Source organism: Stomoxys calcitrans, chromosome 1 (assembly GCF_963082655.1).
Source record: "Stomoxys calcitrans chromosome 1, idStoCalc2.1, whole genome shotgun sequence".
Lineage (NCBI taxonomy): Eukaryota > Metazoa > Arthropoda > Insecta > Diptera > Muscidae > Stomoxys > Stomoxys calcitrans.
In genome coordinates, this window is record NC_081552.1 from 182,795,775 (window position 1) to 182,816,248 (window position 20,474).

The window sequence follows — 20,474 nt, forward strand, 5'->3', positions numbered from 1 at the left end:
TGCTACTTAGTTATAATCGAGATTATTGAGGCAAAATGCTATTGACTAATTATAATATTGCATATAGAATGTAATGGTGTTTGACGAAAAATGGTGAAAGTAGATGATTGCGACAAAATAACGTTCTGCAAAATGTTGATCATAAATCAATAGCCAAAAGTGGTATTTATTAAATTCGTTTAATTATTTTTGGAATACATTGTGGGGACAATATTGTAATTGTTTCATTTGATATGTAGATTAGGTTTTAATGGCAGTCTGCATCTAGACTCGTTTACACATTTTAGTCCATTGTGTTAACATAGGCACGCGTAAGAAAAGATGTTTTCAAATTTCTACCGTTTAACCAGCCAGGGACCGAATTACCGCATACGTGATCGAGTGCGCTTTCGTGTCGAATGCAATTTCATCTCGCATTTAATTTTAAAATTTCAAAAATTGTGATTCAATAATGAAATGCATAATTCACAATAGATGGATTTCGAACGGTTTTACACGTTCAGATTGCTTAATAACTTGCGAAAGCGTACTTTAGCTAATTCAGACATGTCTTCAAAGAAATAGAATCTCTTAAGTGAAACTCCTTGCCAGAGCGTAACACAAACACAGTGAAGGCGTGCAGCAGTCTAACTGCAAGTATCAGCAAAACAGATAATACATGTAAAGGGTGATTTTTTTGAGGTTAGGATTTTCATGCATTAGTATTTGACAGATCACGTGGGATTTCAGACATGGTGTCAAAGAGAAAGATGCTCAGTATGCTTTGACATTTCATCATGAATAGACTTACTAACGAGCCACGCTTGCAAATCATTGAATTTTATTACCAAAATCAGTGTTCGGTTCGAAATGTGTTCAAATTTTGACAAATTTTGTTCAGCGATGAGGCTCATTTCTGGTTGAATGGCTACGTAAATGAGCAAAATTGCCGCATTTGGAGTGAAGAGCAACCAGAAGCCGTTCAAGAACTGTCCATGCATCCCGAAAAATGCACTGTTTGGTGTGGTTTGTACGCTGGTGGAATCATTGGACCGTATTTTTTCAAAGATGCTGTTGGACGCAACGTTACGGTGAATGAACACATTTCGAACCGAACACTGATTTTGGTAATAAAATTCAATGATTTGCAAGCGTTGCTCGTTAGTAAGTCTATTCATGATGAAATGTCAAAGCATACTGAGCATCTTTCTCTTTGACACCATGTCTGAAATCCCACGTGATCTGTCAAATACTAATGCATGAAAATCCTAACCTCAAAAAAATCACCCTTTACATACCTTGTGCCTGCAAACATTTTTGATCGCCAAACAATCTTCCGCGATGGTTACGATCGCGGATGGGCTAGTCTAAGGGTCGTAGACGATTCCCCCGTTGTGAGGAGTTGTGTGATCAAGACGAATCTTCTGGAAGAGTGTTCCGCAAATCTTTGATATGAGTTGCTAAAGAGTAAATCAGAAGAGTTTTGGAAGATCTTTAAATCGCGCAAGAATCATGAGGGCGAATAACAAAAGAGTGTTTTGGAAGACAAATGAAATACTCATCTAGAAGAGGTGCGCACTTCTCCTCTGGACGAGTAACAAATGAGTGTATGGGAATATTTATTCAATATAGCTCTCAAAGGCTTGCGCGTTAATTGCTTAGAAAATCTAAAAATGTATACCAGAATTAGTTATTCTTGAGAAACGTAACAACTACGAAAGAACTTAAAAAAAAAATGTTTGTACTACTCGTCATATAAGTGCCAATCATTATATAAGCCAAGTGAGAATTCGGTTTGGTGTTATGGAAGTTGTTCACTCAAAACAAGACATCGAAAAACCAAATTCATTACAAGTCCTAAACGCATCAGGCTTGAAAACAAAAACAATCGCGAAAAGTTAATTCAGGTTTGTCTGTTTGCGTCTTTTTTTAATACCCTACACCACCACTGTGGTACAAGGTATTATAACTTAGTGCATTTGTTTGTAACACCCAAAAGGAAGAGAGATAGGTATTGATAAGTATACCGATCGACTCAGAATGACTTTGTGATTCGATTTAGCTATGTCCGTCTGTCTGTCTGTCCATGTTAATTAGTGTACAAACTACAGGTCGCAATTTTCATCCGATCGTCTTCAAATTTGGTATGGGCATTTTCGCCCTATAGACGGCGCCTATTGAAATTGGGAAAAATCGGTTCAGATTTGTAGGTAGCTCCCATATATGTTTGTTTGATTTGCAGTAATACAGCAATAAAATGGTCACTTGTTAACCGATTCTCTCAAAATTTGGCAGGAAGGATTTCCTTATGACTCTCGATATTACTGGTGAATCTCATAGAAATCGGTTCCAATTTAGATATAGCTCCCGTATATATGTTCGTTCGATTTGCAGTAATACAGCAATAAAATGGTAATTTGTTAACCAATTCTCTCGAAATTTGGCAAGAAGGATTTTCTAATAACTCTCGATATTACTGGTGAATTTCATAGAAATCAGTTCAGATTTAGATATTGCTCTCATATATATCGCCAATCTTCCCAAAATGTTGTACAACGCTTTCCTCGACATTCCTTCATAAAGTTTGGTCGAAATCGGTTCAGATTTAGATATAGCTCCCATGTATATGTTCGTCAGATTTTGGATAATTTGTTGTAATTTGTCAACCGTAGTCATTACATTTTGAACATATTTGCTTTGCTCGTTTTGGTCTTAAAATCTTATTGAGATTCCATTGCAGGATATTGTCCGGCTTTAGACCTGACTTTTAAATGTTTTTTGCTATACTGTTCTTTGAATAGAAAGCATTAAACATTGGTCTAAAACCGGACAATATCCTGCAATGGAATCTCAACAAGTTAATTCAGGTGATTAATAAACAAATCTTCTATACGAGTATAACGTAATGGGTTGGGTAAAAATCGTCGCGAAGAGTTACTAAAACTTCCACACACGCAATGGATTGCCCAATGATATCGTAGAAGAGTGTTTTACGAGTCATACGGAAGATTATGACGCAATGAATTGTAAGAGAATCGTCGCGAAGGGTTGCTAAAACTTCCGCACATGCAATGGATTGTCTATTGATAACCTAGAAGAGTGTTTCACGAGTCATACGGACGATTATGACGCAATGGGCTGAAAGAAAATCGACGCGAAGAGTTGCCAAAACTTCTGCACACGCAATGGATTGCCCAACAATACCTTAGACGAGTGTTTCGCGACTTATACGGAAGAACAGTTGCGTAAAAATCTTCTAGAAGATTATTTTATTCATCGCGGAGAGAAACACTCTTGTAGGAATACTTCTGGTATAAATGCGAGAATGAGTGTAACAGTTATGGTATAGCTTCGAGTGAGGAACATCTTTGTTTTCTTATTCTCAAATTCTAATAGTGAAACAAATAAAATTGTTTGTACGTCGTAGATGGGCACCAACACAAATCCACACATAATTTCGTTTGCCCGCGGGCAAAGGAAAAACTAAGTGAGCAAGCAGTGGCTTCGTTCAGACAGCGCACCACAAATATTTGTTGTATCACCACCAATATCTGTTTTTAACTGTTTGGAGAAACCATAAGAAAACTTTTTTTATGCTCACCATTGAGGGATGGGTCAATATTCAATTTGTTGTTCCATTTGCAACACATCGAAATATCCATTACGGACCCTATAAAGTATATATATTTTGGATCACAGTAAAAATCTAAGACAATCTAGCCATGTTCGTCTGTCTGTTGAAATCACGCTACAGTCTTTAAAAATGGAGATATTGAGCTGAAACTTTGCACAAGCAGGTTAAGTTTGAAGATGGGCTATATCGGAATATATCTTAATAGAGCCCCAATATAGACCGATTCGCCGATTTAGGGTCTTAGACCCATAAAAACCACATTTATTATCCAATTTTGCTGAAATTTGGGACAGTGAGTTTTGCTAGGCCAGTCGATATCCTTCTTCAATTTGGCCCAGATCGGTCCAGATTTGGATATAGCTGCCGTATAGAGCGATCTCTCGATTTGAGGTCTTGTGTCCACAAGAGGCGCATTTATTGTCCGATGTCGCCGAAATTTAGGACAGTGAGTTGTGTTAGGCCTTTCGACATCCTTCTACAATTTGGCTCAGATCGGTCCAGATTTGGATATAGCTGCCATATAGACCGATCCCTCGATTTAAGGTTTTGGGCCCATAAAAGGCGCATTAATTGTCCGATGTCGCCGAATTTTGGGTCAGTGAATTGTGTTAGGCCCCTCGATATCTTTCTGTAATATGGCCCAGATCGGTCCAGATTTGGATATAGCTGCCATATAGACCGATCCCTCGATTTAAGGTTTTGCTTCCACAAAAGGCGCATTTATTGCCCGATTTCGCCGAAATTTGAGACAGTGAGTTGTGTTGGGCCCTTCAACATTTCTCTTCAATTTGGCTCCGATCGGTTCAGATTTCGATCTCTCGATTTAAGGTTTTGGGCCTATAAAAGGCGTATTTATAGTCCGATTTCGCCAAAATTTGACACAGTGACTTATGTTAGGCTTTTCGACATCCGCTTCGTATATGGTTCAGATTGGTCTATATTTGGATATGGCTACCACAAAGACCAATATTTTGTTCTACAAAATTTAACAATGACTTGTACTTATTAGACCACTCAATATCCGTGCCGAATTTGGCCCAAATCGGACCCTATTTCAATATAGCTGCTATGTGGGCATAGCATTAACCATTTTTCACCGGATTATGACGAAAGGTGGTTTACATATATACACGAGGTGGTGGGTATCCAAAGTTCGACCCGGCCGAACTTGACGCTTTTTTACTTGTTCTCTCTTTACTCATTCACATTAAATTTAATTTAAAAAATAGCAATACCAACTTGTATGAAAATTGAAAAAGGACCAAACTGGTGCAATCAGTTGTAACTGTGCACACCTTTAATACACAGCAGACTTAGACTTTCTCATAGTATTACCATATTTTCTAATCAGACAGTGACATTTCAAAGGTTGGGATTTATGTTCCAGCTAACGACTCTTATCAGGTATGGTGGTACAGAAAATTTTATAAAAAAGCAACTCTGACAATGTATAGTGTGCCTGGAATATCGGGCATTATATAGAGAATAACACCACACTCAAGCATTAACCAAAGAGAAAGCTCCCTTTTTCTCAAGACGGTGGTTGTAGCAGTTTGTTTAGTTACTATGTACAGAGATTTAAAGTATAGCATTAAATTCACTGCATTACATGGTGAAGTCCTCAGTGCAGTTGTGATGCATGGACTAGCCATTCTATGGACTCGATAAGGTGGGTCCATAGTAGTTAAATGAATAGGAGAATTTTTGAAGTGCCGTCCACAAAACCACAGCACCATATAGAATTATGGATCTGCCAACTGCAGTATATAGACAGTGCATGAAACCCCCCAACGGTGAAAAGGCAACATTGAGGTATAGGTTAGGTTGAAAAGAGGGTGCATATATTAATCCGGCCCACGCCACTATGGACATACTCTTAAACCAGTAATCTGCTTGTTGTGCGTTCTACCTTATATTTGCTACAAAAAAATCTCAACTCTCATCTGTTTCTGCGTTTCGTGTAGAACAAGAAGACTTGAACAAAATATTTGAATATAGTTCCTATATAGACTGATCTTTTGATTTAGTTTCATAAGTCTGATAGACTGATCTTTTAATTTAAGTTCAGAACGTATAATATTTTGATATAGCTGCCAGACAGACTGATCAACCGATTTAGGGTATTGGGCCCATAACAGACGCATTTATTACCAAATTTCGCAATTTTGAAAACTTTGTTGTACTAGACACCTCAGCATCCGTGACGAATATGGTCCAGATCGGACAATGGACTCATAAAAGGCACATTTACTACCAAATTTCGTTGATAAGATAGTTATATTAGTCGCCTACACATCATTGCTAAACATCACTCAATCCCAATTTAAGATCTTGGAGCCATAAAAAAAGGTTATTTTTTAAGCCTGATATCCTTGCCTGATTTGATCTAGTTTTCTTTATGTTTTCTTAACCCATTAATGAACAATGAGTAGAAAAAGGCCCAAGAATAGAGCTATCTGAGAACAATTCTAGCTTTAGTTAGGAAAGAAGAATCCTAATGAAATTTATGGTGGCGTAAAGTGGTCACACATTTTGTATACCCAAAAAAATCATACAAAAAATTTTCTCAAAATTCTTAGTAATGAGCTTTCTGGAAATTATTTTAGTGTATTGTTGCAATTGAAGGTTTCTTTATTAAAACAAGTAAAAATGCATTAAGTTTAGCCGGGCCGAACTTTGGATGCCCACCACCGTCATAATGCGATAAAAAAAGCATTATTTATGCACCCATAGCTGCTATATCGGTCCAAATCGGACCGGACCAAATTCGGCACGGACGTTGAGAGGTCTAATAAATACAATTTACTGTTCAATTTTGGTTCCTTATTGATCTTTTTGCCAGCTATATCCAAATATAGACGGATCTGCACCATATAGGGCACGGATGTTGAAAAGCCTATCATATATCACTGTGTCAAATTTCAGCGAAATCGGATAATACATGCGATTTTTATGGGACCACGACCTTTAATCGAGAGATTAGTCTATATGCCAGCTATGTCCAAATCTAGACCGCCCTGGGCCGTCTTCAAGAAGGATATCGAGGGGCCTAACATATCTCACTGTCCAAAATTTCAGCGAAATCGGACAAAAAATGCGCATTTTATCTAAGGACTATATGGCAGCTATATCCAAATCTGGACCGATCTGAGCCAAATTCAAGAAGAAAGTCGAGTGGCCTAACACAAGTCTCTGTCTCAAATATCGGCATAATCGGATAATAAATGTGGCTTTATGGGCCTAAGATCTTAAATCGGAGGATCGGTCCATATGGTCTATATGTTCTTACCTTATGTACCTAGATTGGAGTAAAGTTGATGTAGTTCCTATCACCAAACCCAGAGCAATGTCCGCAGAGGAATTAGACAGTGCTAGAAGGAGTTCATTCGAGTGATGCAGATTGGTCTGTAGCACACTTAGCATCTTCGCTCCAACCTCTTTTTGGACCTAGGGAATCTTTCATGACATCGCTCATGACATAGAAGCGTGATTCATTCAAAATATTCCACACATAAACAAAGTTTATTTGTACACATTTTTAGCAGAATCCATGGTGTTGAGTATCCAAGGTTATGCCTGGCCGAAGTTATTTGGTTTTTATTTGTTATTAAGTTTTGTCATTCCTCTCCAGTCTACCATTATGACGATCATTTTCATTATGAAGATGAAGCAGTTATAAAAGACCTTTCTATACCCTACACCACCACTGTGGTACAGGGTATTATCACTTAGTGTATCCCGTTTGACAGAGAATCACTTTCTGATTCGATTAAGCTTTGTCCGTCTGTCCATTTTAATTTGTGTACAAACTACAGGCCGCAAATTTGGCACATACATTTTTTGGCGTAGAGACGAAGACTATTGAAATTTAAAAAACTCGGTTCAGATTTGGATATAGCTCCCATATATATGTTCATCCGATTTCGACAAATATTGCAATAATGTGGTAATTTATTAATCGATTCTATCGAAATTTGGCAGGAAGTATTTTCTCTCGACTCTCGACATTGCTCGCGAATTTCATAGAAATCGACTTAGATTTAGATATAGGTTAGGTTAGGTTGAAAAGAGGGTGCGGATGTTAATCCGCCCCATACCACTATGGACATACACTTAAGCAAGTAATCGGCTTGTTGTGCGTTCTAAAAAAGTAACCTCGAAAAAGAAAATTTTAAGTTAGGAATTCCATGTTTCTTTAAGAATCCTTAATTGTTTTCCATACCACTCCCCTAAGTTGGTTCATGTCTTGTACCGTTTCCCCACCTAAGTACCGGTGTCTGTTAGCCGCGAAAGCCGGGCTAGGACATAGGAAATGCTCCAACGTCTCATCATCTTCCCCACATGCTATCACTTGCCGCACCGATTTTGCATAAGTGAGCTCGTAGTCCTATGTGTCCCGCTATGACACCAAAAACTATACTGACCTCATTCTTACTTCCTTTCAGTAATAGCCTCGTCCTCTCATGATCCGGATCACGCCATAGGATTTTAGTCGTCCCACAGACTGTTCCGCTGTTCCACAGTGTCATGTAACACAGCGTTTGTCGCCCACACCCTTAAATTGGATTGCCACAAGGACAATAACAACCAGGACGGTTGTCTATGTTAATTTGTGTACAAACTACAGGTCGCAAGTTTGCCACTTACATTCTTTTTGGCGTAGAAACGAAGCCTATTGAAATTAGAAAAAATCGGTTCAGATTTGGATATACTTACTTTTCCTAATTGGCTATGACAGAACATTTTTTCCTCTAGCCGAACGTAGAATAACGTTCCAAGCGCCTCGATCTTCTGCGCTCCTTTTATAATCTCTGACACCAATTTTCGAGATGTCTCCCACCACTTGATCTTTCCATCGGGCTTTTGGTCGTACCGGTTTGCGTGAACCACCGTGTTTGCCTTCAAAAGACTTTTTTGCTGGAGCTTCTTCATCCATTCTGACAACATGACCTAGCCAACGCAGCCGTTGTATTTTGATACGTGTACCTATGCTATCGTCGTCATACAGCTCGTGGTTCATACGACGCCTATATTCTCCGTTAACGCAAACTGGTCCATATATTTTACGAAGAATCTTTCTCTCAAAAACTCCAAGCACTGCTAAAATATGGGAGCTATATCTGGTTATAGGCCGATATATATCAGGGGCTCAAGTTATAACAAAACACTATATGCAAAATTTCAGGCAAATCGGATAAAAAAACGCGGCTTGTAAGGGCTCAAGAAGTCAGATCGGGAGATCGGTTTATGTGAGAGCTATATCAGGTTATAGACCGATTCGGACCGTACTTGGCACATTTATTGGAAGTTGTTACAGAACGCTTTTTACAAAATTTTAGCCAAATCGGACAAAAATTGCGGCTTGTAAGCACTCAAGAAGTCTAATCGGGAGATTGGTTTATATGGGAGCTATATCGGGTTATTGACCGATTTGGACCGTACTGGTCACAGTGGTTGAAAGTCATAACAAAACACTACAACCAAAATTTCAGCCAAATCGGACAAAAATTGCGGCTTGTAAGGACTCAAGAAATCAACTTGGCACAGTCATAACATTACACGACATGCTTCCAGGGGCTCAAGATGTCAAATCGGAAGATCGGTTTATATGGGAACTATATCTAAAACTTAACCGATATGACCCATTAGCAATTCCCAACGACCTACATCAATACTAAGTATCTGTGCAAAATTTCACGCGGCGAGCTTTACGCGTTCGACCGCTATCATGATTTCGCCAGACGGACGGACAAGGCCCAGAACATCGAGACGATCAAGAATATATATGTACTTAATGGGGTCTTAGACGAATATTTTGAGGTCTTACAAACGGAATGACTAGATTAGTATACCCCCCTCCTATGGTGGTGGGTATAAAATTTACCAATATCTTGATATAAAACCCTTTATACCGATATCCCGATGGGATATCTTCAGTTTAAAAAGTCGTATTTTTGACCCAATTTCATTGAACAACCGTGCCGAGTTTGGATAAAGCGATCTCCCAATTTAAATGGTTGAGCCTTGCAAGGCGCTTTTACTACCCATTTTCGTCGTTAAACTGAGTTGAATGGACCATGAGTATGGACCAGATTTGGCCATATTTGTATGCAGCTGCCAAATATGCCTATTCTCCGATTGAAGACTTTGAACGTACAAAACCCTCATTTCCTACCCTTAACACTCATACAAATTATAGTCAATATCAAAACTTACGCCCTTTTTCTGAAATTTGAAGCAGTGAGACCCCTTGTAACTTCCATGGTTTCATTCTGCACTCCTAACGAATACACAGAAACGCCATGAAGTGAATTAGTTTTGAGCTGTTCCCGGCGATTTGTTGAGGTCAGCCTACCAACCTACCAAGAGGATAGAAACCTACCAATTTTGGTAGGGACCTACCAAAAACGGCAATACTGGTTATCTAAAAAGTTTGGTCGCAATCAGTTTGATCGCAATTCGTCAGATTTTGGGGAATTTGCAATAATGTTGTCATTTGTTAACCGTAATTATTACAGTTTAAACATATTTGCTCAAAATGTGATACGGATTGTTTAAGAACCCATCTGAACACATCCAGCGTGGTCCATCAAAATTGGTTCAGATTAAGATATAGCTGCCACTTTGTACTTAATATGAGGATTCTTATCGAAAATAAAGTCGACATATCTACTAAACAGTAGATCGATTCTAGGTTATCTGCTATTGTTAGTCTGTTTCGTTTTTCTTTATTTACCTTTTTTGCTTGTCCCTTCAAAATTTTTCCTGCAATGTATCCAGTAAAATACTTTTTCCTCTCCTTAAATTCCTTGCTTTTGATTTTACTTGTTGTATTTCCCACCTTTTTGTTCTCAGTATTTCTGAAGTTTATGTTTCACCTCTTTTTTTCTTTTCTTTGACCATATCTTTTTAGGAATTTTCAGCTAAACAATATACTGTGAGTAGCTAACCAAGAAAGATAATAAGCGGAATCTTGCTAAAAGAGCAACCTTTCCCCAGACACAGCCCTCCCTACCAAACAAGAAACCCCTCCCCAAACTCATAAATGAAAATAGATGCTTTGCATTGTCTCGTTCTTCTTGTTTTTTGGTTCTTTTTCTTTCCCTAATATGAGTAATGTTGCTTTGTTTAAAGAGAGTTAAATTTTCAAAAAAAAGAACATTGTCGTTTGAGTTACACATGATTGATGATTGACTACAACACTGGAAAATTTGTTTAGCTGTTAATATATCGTTTCTAGCCACTTTCCCCCTCCCCTTTTCTGGCATTCTTCTAGTGTTTTTCGTTTGCATGCATAAAACATTTGTTTGCCAAGGTTTTACTTTTCTCAGTGTATTACTCTTTGACTCTGAAACGTAATAGTGTATGTATAAATAAAATGTATAACTTTATATGGAATATTTTTATTTTAATTTATTTGGAATATAACATACATACTTGCATATATTTTAAAGAGCACCACAGCACCTAAATATTTCACCTTTTTCACCTTGATTTGCATTTCACCACTACATTTTTTTTGGCAAATTTCCCACACATTTAAGTGTTGTTCACCAGAAATATGAAGAAATTTGATTGAAATTTAAGACAAAAATTTTATTTCGGCTTTTTATTTAGTATTTCCAAAATTTTGTTTGAAATTGGTTTTAAAGCCTTTATTTCTTGGTTTATGTTTATGCCATTTTCATGATTTTCACGGTCACGACCGCCTGCAGCAAGGTCATCATAACGGTCATAATTGGAACTGGGTTATCACAGAACATCGTCCTTCCTCACCATACAGGGTGGCTGATGAATATTGCTACAATGATGAATATTGCTACATTTTTTTTTCGGTGTATGGAATACATTTTTCTTTTATTCATGTTAAATTAAATTATTAAATTAATTATTAAATTATTATTAATTAAATTAATTAATTAATTAATTAAATTAATTATTAAATTATTATTATTAAATAGAAAAAAAGTTATTACATTTTTTTTTGGTAGCGGCTTTCATCAGCCACCCTGTACATACCATTACAAAATGTCATTTAACAAAATTTCCAATTAGTTTTTTTTTTCATCGTACACTTTTGAATGAGATTCTAATGTTTACTTTTGTTTTCCTTTGTTTCGATTTTCAATTTTTTTCTATAGAGCCGTGCTCCCATTTCGGCGAAATTGGTCGCAAATATGCTATCAGTGGCCGGAGCAGATCACATCATAACTATGGATTTGCATGCCTCTCAAATACAGGTAAGAAAGTAAATTAAACTTATCCAGCAATGTCCCACATGAAAATGTGAATGTATGTGTGAAATACTCTCATTTTGAGTATTTCTAATTCTCTCAATATGTAAAAAAACATTTTTTGGACTGAATGATTAGTGTATCGCAAAAAGAACTTAAATAATCAAACGTTTATCAATCAAAGTCATTGCTTTTAAAATAAAAACAGAAAAACAATGCGTATACCCCTGCGCATGTTCATTCGTTGCTGTCTCAACAACGACTGAAGCAGAGAGAGTAATTATACATGCGGCTTGCCATCAACGCTATCGTAAAGGGCTGGGCATCGCTGAACTAATCGCAAATATTTCTTTTACACAAGAAAATAAAGGGTGATTTTTTTGAGGTTAGGATTTTCATGCATTAGTATTTGACAGATCACGTGGGATTTCAGACATGGTGTCAAAGAGAAAGATGCTCAGTATGCTTTGACATTTCATCATGAATAGACTTACTAACGAGCAACGCTTGCAAATCATTGAATTTTATTACCAAAATCAGTGTTCGGTTCGAAATGTGTTCATTCACCGTAACGTTGCGTCCAACAGCATCTTTGAAAAAATACGGTCCAATGATTCCACCAGCGTACAAACCACACCAAACAGTGCATTTTTCGGGATGCATAGGCAGTTCTTAAACGGCTTCTGGTTGCTCTTCACTCCAAATGCGGCAATTTTGCTTATTTACGTAGCCATTCAACCAGAAATGAGCCTCATCGCTGAACAAAATTTGTCAAAATTTGAACACATTTCGAACCGAACACTGATTTTGGTAATAAAATTCAATGATTTGCAAGCGTTGCTCGTTAGTAAGTCTATTCATGATGAAATGTCAAAGCATACTGAGCATCTTTCTCTTTGACACCATGTCTGAAATCCCACGTGATCTGTCAAATACTAATGCATGAAAATCCTAACCTCAAAAAAATCACCCTTTACATAGTAAAATACATAGTTTACTAATGGGAACTTTACATAGCACATCATGATGTGCCACGTAATAGAACTGGCGAAAGTAAATTAAAAATGATCACTTAACATGCTATCTGAAATCGTTTTGGTATTGAACGGTTCAGAGAGATTCTCTCATATTTTAATTTCTGATCGTGTATCAGCCATGGATGGAAAATGGTTTTAAGTACATATGGACCCAAAGAGTATTTTTAAGTTTTGCACAGAGGTTTCCAGAATATTGGAGCGCAGGTATACAAAACATATCTCTACAAAACTTCTGCGTTACCGATTACAGATTACACAATGTGTGATGGAAATTTAAGTAAGGAAAACCCCAAAAGATTTTGGTTCTCAGACCAAACTTTTTATACCCTCCCTTCAGGATGGCGTATACTAATTTCGTCATTCCGTTTGTAACACCTCGAAATATTGGTCTAAGACCCTTTCAAGTATATATATTCTTGATCGCCATGACATTTTAAGTCGATCTAGCCATGTCCATCCATCTGACCGTCAGTCTGGGGAAAGCATGCTCACTTTCGAAGGAGTAAAGCTAGGCGTTTGAAATTTTGCATATCGGTATAGGTCGGTTGGGATGGTGAATGGGCCATATCCTTGTCCTTGTTTTGATATAGCTGCCATATAAACCGATCTTGGATCTTGACTTCTAGACGGCGCAATTCTTAACCGATTTGAATGAAGTGTTTTGTTATGACTTTCAACCACTGTTTAAAGTATGATCAAAATCGGTTAACAACTTGATATAGCTGTCATATAAAGCGATCTCGATACTTCACTTCTTGAGCCTCTAGAGAGCGCAATTATTATCCGATTTGGCTAAAACTTGGCATGAAGTCTTTTGTTTTGACTTGCAACAACTATGCCCAATATGGTCTGACTCCGCCTATAATCTGACATAGCTCCAATATAAACCGATCTCCCGATATTCCTTCTTGAGCCTCTATAGGGCGCAATTCTTATCGGATTGGGCTGACAATTTGCACAATTACTTCTACTATTGTCTCCAAACCAAGTAATGTCCAAAACGGTCTGTAACCTGATATGGCTCCAATAGCTTGTCAATTTTTGCGATCCATGGTGGAGGCTATATAGGATTCGGCCCGGCCGAACTTTACGCTTTTACTTTTTTTAGTGTCCTAACCGAAGACGAAGGCGGCCACCATTGCGCAGAGGTTAGCATTATGGTCAAGTATCTAGCCAAGAATCTCTACGAAGTCACATCGTTGAGCTAAAACTTTAATCGGACTGCACTTTGTAGTAAGGTAGAAGTACCCTTGTATCTTAATGGAAGCCAAAGACGGAGGGTTTGCGATATATCCGAGATATACATACATATATCGGATATGGTTGGACGAATTTGTGATTGTACATTAATAGTTACCCAAAAAAATAAATCAGATATTCAAATTTCGAGTCAAATAAGTAAAACCCCCCAAACGGCCACATAAAGCGATCAGTATAATATGGGGCTTAAATGAAAGATACCTGAGAGTTAAGCACGTATCTCATATAGAATTAAGGAGGCCTAGTATCAGGAATCCGTGTCCCTCTCAAAGCTTTTTAAAAGCTCAATAAGTCAAATAAGGCGACTTGTGCAAGAGGCATCTGTTTCTAATCATGAACTGATATTGTTCCCTTACAATCTCCAAGCGATCTGCATAACGCAAATGCGACAGTCGAATGAACTTGATTCGATTGGCTAACAAGTGAATATCCCTATTTAATCGTGGCGAAATACTCGCCTCTTTAGACAAAAAAGATTCGAAAACATCCGAAATGTTTGAAAAATTCTTAGTGCTTAAAAAGGTACTAAATCCGTTGCGGGGGTACTACGGTACTCCTCGTGTGGAAAAAGTACTGAAAAAAGTACTAAAATACTGACTTTCCCATCCCTGATATCAGCGAGCGTCATCCTGCAAAGTCGTATCGATTTCGCAAGGATACCAAACTGAGACGTCCACCGTGGCGCAGAGGTTAGTATGTTCGACTATGACGCCGAACGCCTGGGTTCGAATACTGGTTAGAACATCCTTTCTTCCTTTCCTTCATTTCTTGAGCGAGAGACATAGTATGGTGATGTTCCAATCAAGATGAGTTCTATTATCCAGATTATGGAGAGATTGTGCAGCCTTGTTTTTCCTCAGCCTGCTGACTGCGGTACGCTGATGTTATTTAACGACGCGCCACACTATACCACGCGCCATACTATACCTCCAGAGATGGGTTCTTTGGTATCCTCATCTTCAACACCAGCGATAAAGAAAAAAGTTTTTTCCATATCCTTACCACAGTATTTGTACCTGTTTCCAGATTTCCTTCTTTGTCTCCAAAGTTGGGTGTGCCTTGGCTTCCATAGCATTTCGACATTTTTATACCCACCACCATAGGTTGGGTGTCATTCCGTTTGTAACACCTCGAAATATTGATCTAGGACCCCATAAAATATATTGAGTCGATCTATCCATGTCCGTCCATCCGTTCGTTTGTCGAAGTCACAATAGCGGTCGAACGCGTAAAGCTAGCTGAAATTTTGCACATAGTGTTCTGTTATGACTTGCAACAACTGTGCCCAGTACTATTAACGCAAATTTATGAATCTGATATAGATATTAGGGATAAAGTAACTGAGAGGAACGCCGCACCCAAATAACCCATCAAGTGAACATGTAGACCGATCGACACAATATGGGACCCAAATAGAAGTTATTTGGTAACAGAGTGCGAATTAAAAATCTAATTTAGAAACAAGTGTATTGAGAGCGTCAAATCCCCAAAAACCCGGAGATTTAAACCGATCGGGTCAATATGCGGCTCAAATAAATGCTATATCACAGTACAATACCAACTAATTAGGGTAATTTGTTGGGAGCTGCCCTGCCCTTAAACTCTTGAGCAGATATCAATACTGGTGCTAAACTGTTATATACCTGGTTAAGAATTGCTTCCTGTATGCGCTCAACTCTAGCTATTGGAGGACTTGAGATAACTCTATCTCTTTCTTTTAGTGGCTCAAGTGGAATAATCGTGAGATCAGTTTATATTGGAGCTATGTCGGGTTACAGACAGAATTGGACCATGACATGGATGTTAAAAAACGTAGGATAAGCCATCATGCAAAATTCAATTCAAATCCGATAATAATTAGGCTCTCTAGTCGCTCAAGAAGTTTATTCGAGAGATCGGTTTATATGAGAGCTACAGCGTAACATGGATCAAATTTTCCCATTTAAAATTCCAACTGAACTACATCAATAGGAAAGTATTTGCAAAATTACGAGTGGCTAAATCTTTAGTGATCAAACGTTAGCATGCGGAAAGATAGACAAACGGACGGACATGCCTAAATTGGCTTTAAATTCCATGGTGCTCAAGAATATATATACTTTTTGGGGTAGTTACAAACGAAATGACGAAATATGTAACTATACCCCTATCCTATGTCGGAGGGTATAATAAACAATATGACAATCAAAGCACCTTATTGCAGATCTAACTCCCCGTGTTTGACCTCTAAAGCCTCCAAGGGTATAATAACCTATAGACATTAACAGTGGCCCTTTATTTTAAAGTCGTCTTTGCCGAATTTTTTATCTCTATATATGAAATAGACACGTGATTCACTTATTGATCAGCGTCCAGCCCAAACGGCTGAAGCTAGAATAATGAAATTTTGCACAAATGTTGGTCTTGGGTCGTCCACGGGAAATAAGTCTGGGTTTAGTGATATTCGTACGTTAAGATACTAAAAAATGTTTTCCCAGCACGAACTGGAAGGTCTAGGACAATATGATTAAAGAAGAGATTCAAGTTAAAGAGCGTCTGGAAATGATTTTGGTAAAAAATTACCCTAAATTGTACAGAAATTTATGACATTTTTGAGCTTTTTTAAACATTTTAAAAATTTAAAACAGCAGATAATGTTTGCTGTTTTGGCAACTAATTACTTCTGTCCCATTTTCGGCAGACTTTCTGTTGTTTCAGCAAACATTTTTGCTGTTATTACTAACAAATATGAGGCGATTAAAAGATTTTTTTGTAATCCCTACATTTAGGTACTAAAACGCATAAAATGGTACTTTCTTTACGGATTTGGCTAAAGCTCTAAAAATTGAGATACAATTACATCTTGGTGTAGCATCGGAGGCAGCGAATTGGCAGGGGTTATGCTAGTCCATATATAAAACCCAACAGTCCTAATGTAGTTTTTTTAAAGCTGTTATAACCAGGGCTGCGGAGTCGAGTTTTTGAGTCACCGGAGTCGAAGTCGGACTGTTGAGCTGGAGTCGGGTTTTGGTTCGGAGTTGAGCACGCAAACCCCGACTCCGAAGCGATCTCCGACTCCGGCTTAATACTCCGGCTTAATACTCCGATTAAGATTCCGACCCAGGGTCAGATTCGAGTGCTAGACTCCGCGGCCTTGGTTATAACATAGAAGACTTGAGTAAAACTCAACCTTAATTTATACATGTAATTTTCTTTTTTCAAGTTTTTTGCCTGGTACGACGAGATCATGTCATTTTCTTTCAATTTCATTTTCTAAAACTATAATGCTTGTGTGTTTGCTACTTTTTTGGGGGTGGGGTTAATTGAGTAACCAGCACCAAATGAGTTTATTTCCAATTAAATGTCTTTGCCAACACAGTTCACATTCAATTGATTTTCGACATACATACAGCGGTCAAAAAAAGTATTCATCATTAGCAAAATTGATAATAAATTCACTTATTTTGGGTAATTGAAGAAAATTTAAAGTAAACAAATAATGCAGTTTTATGCAATAGTTTATTTTTCGTAATATGTTTTAAAATAAATTCAAAAAATAAATTTAATTAGCGCAAAAAAATGCAATTTTATATAATAACACCAAAAACAGAACAAAAAAAGTATTCATCATAGATGTGCTATCATCAAAGTCAAATTCAAATATTATTTGGGAATCCCCCTTTTCTGTTTTATTTAGTAAAGGAGGCTTTGCCCTTGACAGCAATATTTAAATTCATTGAAAATATAGTTTTTGTCAAAATGGGTCGTAAGCAAAACGAGGTTTCTGATGAGGTAAAAGTTTTGATAATAAAACACCACAGGAATGGTTTAACTCAAAAAACTATCAGTGAAATATTAAATAGACCACGATCTACTATACAATCCATCATCAGAAAGTGGACAGAAACGAAAACTGTTGACAATAAACCAAGATCTGGTCGACCAAAAGCACTTTCAGTTGGAGATGTGCGTTGGCTAGTGCGGCAAGTTCAGAAAACTCCGAAGACAAATGCGACCATTCTTCGTAAAAACACTATGGAATATTTAGGGAAGGAAGTTACTACACAAACAATTCGAAATACACTCAAAAGGCATAGTTACAGAGGAAGAACTGCACGTAAGAAGCCCTTTATAAATAAAATAAACCGAGTGAAAAGGCTAAACTTCGCAAAAATGTATGTAAAACAGCCCGAATCATTTTGGAAAACAGTCATTTTTGCAGACGAGAGCAAGTTTAATCTTTTTGGGTGCGATGGAAAGGTCATAGTGTACAGAAAACCAAATACAGAGCTTGAAGAACGAAACACAGTTGCTACTGTAAAACATGGTGGAGGTGGTTTAATGGTTTGGGGGTGTATGGCGGCTTCAGGAGCGGGAAATCTTGAAATTATTAATGGAGTAATGGATCATAAGTATTACATTGACATTTTAAAGAGGAATTTAAAAGATAGTGCTGTAAAACTTGGGCTTGGTAATAACTTTCAATATTATCAAGATAATGACCCCAAACATTCTGCTTTAAATACCAAGATGTGGATGCTGTATAACTGCCCCAAAGTCATTAAAACTCCTCCTCAAAGTCCCGACTTGAACCCAATTGAACATCTTTGGGAACATCTCGAACGCAAATTGAGAACGCGCAATTTTTCGAGCAAGAGTCAAATGCAACAGGTGATAATGGAGGAATGGACTAATATAGACCAAAATATAACCGCTAAATTAGTCCAATCGATGTCAAACCGTTTAAAAGAAGTTATAAGACGCGGTGGTCGAATAACAAAGTATTAATTTTTTTAAATTATGTTATTTATTTTTTTGTTTTTTTGCAATGATGAATACTTTTTTTGTTTAATTTTTTGTGTTCAGCTGTAAAATGGCCCTTTTTGTTCCAATAAATACTATTTTTTTCTTTAAAAACAATGAAATTGTGTACATATATATCACACAAGCACTACTGCATCATTAGTTTAATATGTTTTTATTCCAATTGTCTTTTGTAGACTTATTAAAAAAAAAACATTGAATGATGAATACTTTTTTTGACCGCTGTATATCAATAATGTGTAAACATATTTCATTTAAAGTAAATGTTGTTTGATTGTTTGCATTCCCATTTCGTGTTCGTTAAATAATTACCTTAATTGAAACATTGCGTTCGTAATCGATATGGTCGTCTTATTTTCTTGGGCTTCGTTTACGTACCATAAATATTAGCACTATAGCATTTCCCTGCTGTCGGTATATATTTGTAGAATATTTGGTTACATTGTCTTGGAGGGTTAATTGAATTTGACGATAAGACAAATTTTGTTTATTTTGAGGTCATTGCAATAAGAAGTAAATGGCAATGGAGCACAGTGGTTGCTTCTAATATTGTAACACGGTAATGTTTTAGTTTAATTCGATGTTTTACAAACTCTTTGCATTCTGTATCAAAACTCTTAACTTAAGAGGGACAATGTGACAATCAGTGTTGCCACTCAAGAAAATTATTTCCTACCAAAATTTAAGAAAAATCCTACCAAACCCGACCAAAACCTACCAAATGTTCTACAAGCCACAAATGGTGTATATGTTTTTATACCCACCACCGAAGAGTTGGCCATTTGGCATTCCATTTGGAACACATTTAACTATACATTTTTATACCCACCACCATAGGATGGGAGTATACTAATCTAGTCATTCCGTTTGTAACACCTCGAAATATTTATATGCGTATATATATACGTCTCGAAATTCTGAATCGAAATCACGATAGCGGTCGAAAGCGTAAAGCTGGCCACTTGAAATTTTGCACAGATGCTTCTAATTGATGTGGGTCGTTGGGTATTGCAAATGAGCCATATGGGTTCAGATTTGGATATAGCCCCTATATGAACCGATCCCCCGATTTGACTTCTTTAGCCCCTAGAAGCCTCAATTTTCATCCGATTTGATTTAAAATTTGGAACAAAGCTTGGGTTATGACTTTCAACTTCCATGTTCAGTATGATCCGAATCGGTCTACAAACAGATAGCCCCCATATAAACCGATCCGCGGATTTGACTTCTTCAGCCCTTGAAGCCTAAATTTTCACCTGATTTGGCTGAAGTTTGTAGTTTCAACATCCGTGCCAAGTATGATCCGAATCGGTCTATAAACAGATATAGCCCCCATATAAACCGATCCCCGGATTTGACTTCAGCCCTTAGAATCCTAAATTTTCGCCTGATTTGGATGAAATTGGGATCAAAATCCTATCTTTTGACTTACAACATCAGTGCCAAGTTTTATCCGAATCGGTAAAAAAGGTGATGTAGGCCCCCTAAGTATAGATATCCCCATTTGACTTCTTGAGACCAAAATAG

The 20,474-nt window shown here is 37.4% G+C and overlaps 1 protein-coding gene across 4 annotated transcripts in view; it reads left to right on the plus strand.

Moving 5' to 3' along the window:
* Positions 1–20,474, plus strand: part of LOC106084958 (ribose-phosphate pyrophosphokinase 2) — a 140,504-nt gene that overhangs the window by 85,389 nt on the left and 34,641 nt on the right. For all 4 annotated transcript variants that reach the window (XM_059360642.1, XM_013248944.2, XM_013248945.2 and 1 more), the window contains one exon: positions 11,755–11,853. In XM_059360642.1, coding sequence (XP_059216625.1) covers positions 11,755–11,853 — 99 coding nt within the window. The remainder of the gene's footprint in view (positions 1–11,754; positions 11,854–20,474) is intronic.